This window comes from Charadrius vociferus, unplaced genomic scaffold, assembly GCF_000708025.1.
Source record: "Charadrius vociferus isolate BGI_N301 unplaced genomic scaffold, ASM70802v2 scaffold760, whole genome shotgun sequence".
NCBI lineage: Eukaryota > Metazoa > Chordata > Aves > Charadriiformes > Charadriidae > Charadrius > Charadrius vociferus.
In genome coordinates, this window is record NW_009647322.1 from 704,684 (window position 1) to 712,898 (window position 8,215).

An 8,215-nucleotide genomic window follows, 5' to 3' on the forward strand; every position below is an offset into this window, starting at 1 on the left:
GGGCATTGATTGACAGCAGTGCTATCCAATCCGACAGCTGTCTTCCCCCCCTCCGCGGGCTACTACGGCCCTGTGAGGGAAAGGGCGGGGAAGGGGACGGTGCGCGGGGGTCTCATCCGGGCTGAGCCGCTGCCGGGCTGGGTCTCCTTTTCCCGGCACCGGGACTAGGTCTGGCTCTGGGTGCTGCACCCCCGGGCTCTGGATGTGGCCCCTGCCTGTCGTCGTGCCGCCCAGGGTTTGCCTGGGTTGCGTGCAGGGAGCGCCTGCAGCCATGGCGGTCCTGTCACCTTCCCTTCCTCCTCCTCCTCTTCGTCAGCCCAGCCGGGCGCAAACTGTGTTGTTGGTTTGTTTTTTTTTTTTTTTTTTAAAAAGAACGCTGAGGCTTTTACCTCCCTTATGGGCAAGTAGAGCAAAACTGCCTAGTTGACTCCACATCTTGCTGCAGCTGCTGGGTAGGAGTGTCCCGTGAGCCTTTTTCGTTTGAAGCTTCATTTTTCAGCTGGCCTTGACAGGAAAAACGTGACTTTATTGTTATTCTGTGAACAGAGAGGACAGTTATCCCAGTGCAGTTGCGAAAGTCGCAGCCCTCTCGTGTGGCTTTTAGATTTCTCTTTGTCTTACAGCCCATGGTCTCGTCAAACCTCCTGCTGTCCCCTTCGCCATTTCACTTTCTTAACATGAGAGCATTAGTGATGCTGAATTGGCAGAGACCCATCAGGTGCTCAGATCCAGTCCTTGCTGTCTGAGCACCATCCCAAACTCCCCATATATGTGTTGAATGCAATTGCAAATAGAGCTGCTTTTTCTTTCTCTCTCCTATTCCTCCCCGCCTCCCTCCCTGGGAGTATAGGCCTGACTGCCTAAATGACTGAACCTCGTCAAATTTCCAGTCTATCCATACATATCCATACCCCTTTATACCTTTTTGCTTGTATGCAGATAGTGTTCATTACCTTGCATGAATGCCCTTCTTCCCTAGCACTGTGCTTCTTGCCTTGTGGAATATTTATAGGCAGCAGTCTTTTCTTCTTCCAACTTTTGCTTTGCTGTGCTAAACAAACCACACTTTTCTAATCATCCCTCGTTAGAAAAATCTTTCTAATGCCTTACCTGCAAACAGCACGGCATCAGTGTGCAGCAGAATCTGAAAAATACAATATCAAATAAACCTTTTCTGAAGAACTCCTCAAGACTGGACACCCTGGGCAACAAATGTCTCTGTATCGTTCTCATACAAACGTGGTTTGGAGCAGCCTGAGGTCCAGCGTCAGAACTTGCTCACACACCAGGCTGAAAATTGGGACTTAGCTGATGAGACTCATCACTCTTTCATAATCTATGAACCAGCCTGTACAGTGATAAGAAAGGACAGGCTTTATTTCCTTCAAGAGAAATTAGGTATAGCTATCACTGGGAAATAACAGAAATACTCCTTTAATGAAGCAGTAGACAATCAATGCAAGCAAATACCAGAAGATGAAACAGCCAATATGGACCTCAAAGACATCAGTAGAAAATTAAAATAAAGAATTACCATTAAGTTTTTTCTTTCTCCTGCCACTCCAAAAGAAGAGGAGTCATGCACAATTTGAGCCCTTTCAATGTAAGAGAATTATTGCAATTTAAACATGCTTTCTGCTTTACGTGTGGATCTGTGAGATTTATACAGTGCAGCTCCAGCTGTGGTTGGTGCATTTCCAAACATGGCTCCATCCATTGCTGTCATCTTGCAAACGATATGGCGTAGCGAATGATGCTTAGCCTGGGGACCAACCAAAATGGTGTTAGCTGCACTGCTCATGTACATAATAATCTCATCTGCTATTTAATATTTAAAAAGAAGGAAATAATCACGCTTTATTCTGTAAAATAAATTTATTGTAAAAAATATTTCTATAAAGTATATTCTGAAAAATGAAATTGAGATTCCTAGGAGTGTCTAACTGCTTAAAACGTCAATGCAATGTGCATGTGACAAATGTCCGTTCCTTTTGGTCTCTACAGAGCCAATAATTTCTTCATCATTTGATCCAGACTCAATGGCGCCCTGCTAAAAATAAATAGAATGCTTAGTTTCTCATCTTCTCAAGGGCTTACGTTTGTCTTCCAGAAGACCAATGGATGGTAAATATGTCTTATCCTGGTACCACTCCAGAGAGCCAAAGAAAGTCAGTCTTTTTCAGGAAAGGTGCTATAAAATGGCTACAAGATATGTTGTCTGCGTAATGGTAGGGGGTATAGCCCATAGCAACAAAATTTCCAGTCAGGGTTAATTTTTTCTTCATAAATTAATAAAACTGTTTGCAACTTATGGAAAAAACCGACTGACGTTTCACAATCTGAAGGCATAAAGAAAAAGAGAGGGAAAGAAAGGAATGCCATGTTGAAACCAGTCAAACAATGAGCTGGGTCTGCCCTCTGAACAGCATTATATTTTATGCCAGCCTTTTGCATTCAAAAATTATGAATCACACCCTTCACTGTCTCCTCACCCCACGTGATATAGTTTAAGATTTCTTCTTGCCAGGGGGAAGCTAATGAAAAGTAATCCTTTCTGTAACAATAAATAACACAATACAAAGCACTTGGGGAATGTTTTTTTCCTGGCTTGCAGTTTTCATGGGAATTGAAAGCATGGGCACGTAAGCCAGTCATTTGTCTTTTAACCTGGCAACAAAACCTTTTTTACTTTCCCAAGTTTTCCTTCAAAATTTTTTAAAGCATATTGACTGTTTTCAGGGGTGTTTTTTCATTTTCAGAAGGTTATAGAAGTTTGCATGAGCACTTTAATGAGAATGCAGGACTTTTTAACTAATAAGGAGAGCACTAGCCAAAGTTTTTGTAGCTCTGGCTTCCTTACAACACTGATCCAATCATAAATGTTAAATATTGAAGGCAAAAATGCTGATCCCAGTGTCGTCTACTGTATAGCTCCATTCTATAATCCTCAGAGAGTATTTCCTAAAACTTTCTTTCTGCTGAGAAATCGAGTTCATGATTCTGATTCCAAAGGAAAGAAAAGCAACATGCTTCCTTAGATTCACTGAAAAATCTCAGTAACCCTGTCATTTAGAGAAAAATACTATTTTCCAACTTGCAATTTCCTTATATTCACAGTTAAATAATTAAAAGTGAAAGATGATGCTCGCCTATCTTGCCCTTACAAGCAGATTCAATCTCCTGCATGGTAATACAGTGCGTTATAGTACAGTACATTGTAGTATTCCTTGCAGTTTAGATTTACCTTCAAAAGGCATGTTTTACCTGAAAATTCACTCTTCCACTAATCAGTTGGAGAGCTGTCATGATTCTGATACTCATTTCACACTGGTATGTATGATTGCATAGGATGCCATCGAGAGGAGAAGCAAATGTGTAGTACACAGTGTTGTGCATCATTATTTCTGGACTATCGTCCCATTAGATTTAATTCTTCACAGTGACTTCAGACAAAGCGTTTAACTTGGGGGAAGAGGCAAGGGGACAGCCCTTGCAGAGCAGAGGACTGTGCCACCAGCACGGACATCCCTCTCCCCTCGCATGCCACCTTTTTGCCCCCAGTGCATCCTGGTGGATGTATGGTCTGACTCTCAGTGCCTCAGTGCCTAAGATGAGGCCAAGCTGTAAAAGACTCCCCTCTTCACAAGCACCACACACTGGACCCACGTATAAGGGAATCCTGCACTACAGAACAGCAGTAAGAGTATAATATCCTTTCCCCAGTAATGCTGAAATGAAGACCATATGTCCTAGCGTGTTGGCAACTTGGCCTCAGAAAAGGCAATTTCATCCCCAAACAGCAAAGAGAAAGGCTGGCCCATAGTATGGCAAAACACAGCGGTTTTGATTAATCTTTTTTTTCTATTGCAAATACTACATAACCAGAAACATTTTGATGGGCAGCATTTAGGACCTGTTCTCTGTGGCAAGCCAAAGGTGATTATACTGCTTTTGTCAGCTCCTATGATAATCACAGAGGCAACTTAGGCTGACATTATCCAGTAAAGGGATATATTTATGTGAGGAGTAAGACAGGTTGCGTGAGTAAGTAACTCAAGGCGTGACATGGATTTAATTAGTGATGCTCAGAGCGCAAGTCTCTCTTCTAGTAGCCCGAGTAGGAAATTGATAACCCGCTCAACCAGACTAAGGGGATGTGAGACCCCATAGCCAGTAACAGACTGGCTTTCAGCTGGGACTGTGCTTTACCCTACCAAAAGGCTTCATTTATTAATTTGCCATGGTAACCATTGTTGGGGGGAAAAATACCTTAAACTGGACATTTGCTGGGGGAAAATACGCTACATTTTCAGAACATACGGAATGAATTTCAAACTGTGAATTTTATTTATTCTCTCACTTGTCCTTTGCAAAATATGGGAGGTTCTCGAGAAAACACTGGCTCACTGAAGACACCATTTATGTTAAAGGTTGGAAAAGCACACCATCATTTATATTCTACACTAAATTAACATACGATGACACTGATGGATTACTGTTAACTGTTGTCAGAGCTGACATGTACCATCTCACATGAGATGCAACTGAGGGAAAATCACACAGAAATTGAAGCTGGAGGGAAAAGCAAAAACATTATGGGGAGAAAGAATGAAAAAAAGAGAAGAGCGGGGAATGGCAATTAACAAAGGAGGATAACAAAACAGGAAAAAAAGACAGAATAGAAAATATATTAAACTGGAAAAATAGAGAAACAGGGAATGAGACAAAACATATTTCATTAACAAGAGACAGTTGTCAAGTGGACTCAGTTTCAGAAAAAAATCTCTGGGTGGTTGAACTCTGCATTTTAACAAGGCTGTGGGAGTTAAGAAACATTTGCCTGTCATGCACTCTGAAAAGATTTGTTGTGTTCATGGTTTTCTTAGTATAATATTGCATTTGTATCACTAAATCACGGAAAGTTTCTCAGGATCTTTCATTTAGGTCTCCTGACTGATTTACATGAGAGAAAGGGAATTACACTTCCTTCTTTTGTGTCTCCCTTATAAAATTGCTTTTCTTTCTTTATCCATACAGTACAGCTGTACCATTTGCTGACATAAAAATTCTGAAATGAAGCAAAGGGCCTGAGAGTACTTAAGCGCCATTAAGTTAATTTAGACCGTGATGTTAATTTACAGTACCTGAGGCTTGCTTGCAACTCTGCAGCATAATGCAAATGGAGTAATCGCATCATCACATCAGCAATTTCACCAGCCAAATAGTATCACATTTTATATTCTTGAAATAATTTTTTGAACAATAGAAAAATGAGGAGATTCTTACTGAAAAAAGCATTTCTCACCAAAAAAGTGTTCTATCAGCGCTAGTTCCTTTTTTTGAAGACTCAGTATGCTGTAAGCTCAACAGGTGATAATTTTCTGACATCATTCTTGCCATCTTAGTCTCATATTTTAAATAAGTAAATGAAACTATAGGACACATAAAATAAATCAGAAATGATGCATAAGGAAGGCCAGGAACGTTACCTACAAAATTACCTTGAATTTTTTAAAACTAAACTAGGTGCTCCAAGTTAAGCATAACCTATATGCTTTGCTAAACAAGGAAAACCTAAGGATATGAAATGGGTTTTACATCCGTTCATGATTTTTTTTTCTCTTTACTTTCCATGTTATTCCTCTGAAAGAAGTCCATGCAGTAACATTAAATCTTTTCTGCAATAGTAGCGTGTCTACACTAGAGGGTACTATTTAGACAGGTTTTAGGCTGATTAGTGTTTTGCTTTGGAAACCTCTTTTTCAGTATTTAGGAAAAAAATGCATATCTGAATTAAGAAGAAGCTGTTTTTTAGAGGGAGAAATTCTACTGAAATTTGAACAAACACAATTAAAATGTAACAATGACGATATATTCCACACACGTACCCATGAGGGATGCTGGTAGTACAGTCCTCTCACCTTCAGTAGAAACTGCATACATAATTACACTGAGGCTGTGTTAGAGATGAGTAAATATCCCTAATATTTCAGTCTGCTTTTGCTTAAAAAACTATTGTGACATGGAAAATAGATTAACTAAAGGCATATGAAAATAAGATCATGGCTCATTGTTAAGGAGAGGGACAGAAACATCTGATGGAGTAAAACATAAAGTAGGAGTCTGCTGTACAAATACAGTCTCACTGAATGTCTCGGTGTGATATGGTGGAGGGTTGCCTCACCTTGCAATAAAAGACAAAAGGTGGCAAAAGGAATGGAAATGGCTAAGAGATTATTTTAAATAATTCTTCTCTCGTCCTTCCAGTGGTGGTGAGGATTGTCAGAGCCCTCAACATGTCGCTCCACATCTCCAGGGGCTTTCACTGCCTGGAGTCAGAGCCCACCTGGAGATGGTGGAGATTTTGGGCCATGAAGAGAGCTGCTGCTCCCTGAAAACGGTTTGCAAGTGGCTTGCTGTGGGCAGCTTGTCTTCTTAAACATCTAATCCAAAAATCTCTTTTGAACTCAGCGGATCTGTAAGAAGGCAGATGGTGCGTGCCCTGTACTGTCCCCCCCTGGGGACTCTGGAGCTCCAACTCTGTGACTTTGGTAACACTGTGATAAAGTGGTAGCCAGGGAATCTCCCAAACCAGACACGACATGGAGGACAATAAATTCTGAAAAGAACTCTGTCTTGGCTTATGCATCTCCCAAGCTTGAACACAATGTCCATCAGCTGAATTTGTCATTGGTACCACTTGAAGGGGATTATTTAACATGGAGTAAATAAAATAGGCCCAGCTATTTTATAGCTCCATGTAACCCCACAAACTATGCAGGAACCTGCAAGGTAAAGCTGATAACAGTGCCAGGCATGTACTTGGAAACTGAAAAAAGAGACTGGGCTTACACCTTGGGTTCTGCCCCTCATTGAATTCAGTGCTTCTCCTTGAAAATGGGACTTATCAGAAAACCACCTTCTCCAGGTCAGGCAAAGCCCCTTCCACTCTACAGGTCCTGTCCTAAGTGAGAGGATCTGGATGTCCCATGAAGTGAAATGCTTTGATGAAGAAGTAGATGATCGCTCTTTCCCGCAGCTGCTGGGTCTGTGTCCACTGAGGTCAACTGCAAAGGGTCCCATGCTCCCAGCGCCGGGGCTCCATCTCTAGGAGAGTGCTGGCCCCAGCATGCAGGTGAGGTCTCTTTCTCCAAAGCATGATGTAGTCATCCTTATTAGTGCACAAGTTGCATCTTGTTAAATGCTGCTAAGACGGTGGTTTGCATTTCTTGGATATCCCCTTTTCATTTTCTAGGCTTGTTGTACGGCCTGGACCAGGGGATTGGGTTGGAGGTGTGGAAGAGGAAGGGATAAGGAAAGGGATAGCAATAGGGAGAGGAAAATTGTGCTTTTCTCAGGTTGGTTTAGAAATAAGCGAAGTCCCCCCCGATCAGCAAAAAAGGGGCAATGCATTACTATGCATTTGCTTTTCAACTGAAATTATCCCAGTGCCGCAGGAGAGCTGGCAGACTTCAAAAAGCCCAAAGACAAAGTATGAACATTTTAAAAATTCTCATCATTTGGGAGCAGATTGTCGTTAGCCTCGGGTGCCCAACCTGGTATTTGCGGTGCCACAGCAAAGTAGCTGTGACTCATCTGCAGGTGTTTGTGGTTTCGGCAGGCAGCCTGCGCCTGGGCTGCCTGCCAGTCATCCTGCCTGCCAGTCCTGCCCGCCACTGCCGAAGGCAACATCATGCCTTTCTCAGAAGGACCCCTGTAGCGACACAGCGTTGCTGCAGAAGTGGGCAGACGGTCCTCTGTTAGAAGAGGACGGGTCATGAGGGGTGTGTTGGTCCACCAGTCCATACCGTAAGCAGGTGCATGCTTGGCTGTGACTAATGTATTTGTATAACCCAGTTCTCTGGCGTAGGAGAGCAGCCTCCTTTTTTTTCTTAGTGGGTATAAGTACATTTGTGAGTGTACAATAGACATTTCTGATTTTTTTCCCCCATACGATAATGGGACAACAGTCAGCTACATTTGTAGGTTCACATCATGAGGACCTTACATTGTTTTCACTTCTCTGAACTTTACTGCAAGGTTTGCCTGCATCTTGTTTCCCCTTGTTGGGCTGGGTTTACGGTATTGAGCCTCCTTAGCATAAAGTGGGAACAATTTCAGTGGATAAATCAATCCAAATACTGGAGCTGCATCAAGTTGTGCTCTTCAAGGCATCTTAAAATAGCAGTCCCATTGAATAAGATTGCTATGAGTA

The 8,215-nt window shown here is 42.1% G+C and overlaps 1 protein-coding gene across 1 annotated transcript in view; it reads right to left on the reverse strand.

Annotated features, from left to right (window-relative positions):
* The window catches only part of ANLN (anillin, actin binding protein), a 36,725-nt gene extending 28,919 nt beyond the window's left edge, over positions 1-7,806 (reverse strand). Inside the window, exon 1 of the mRNA XM_009880077.1 lies at positions 7,557-7,806. Within this exon, the coding sequence (XP_009878379.1) occupies positions 7,557-7,806 (250 nt within the window). The remainder of the gene's footprint in view (positions 1-7,556) is intronic.
* Positions 7,807-8,215: the final 409 nt, after the last annotated feature.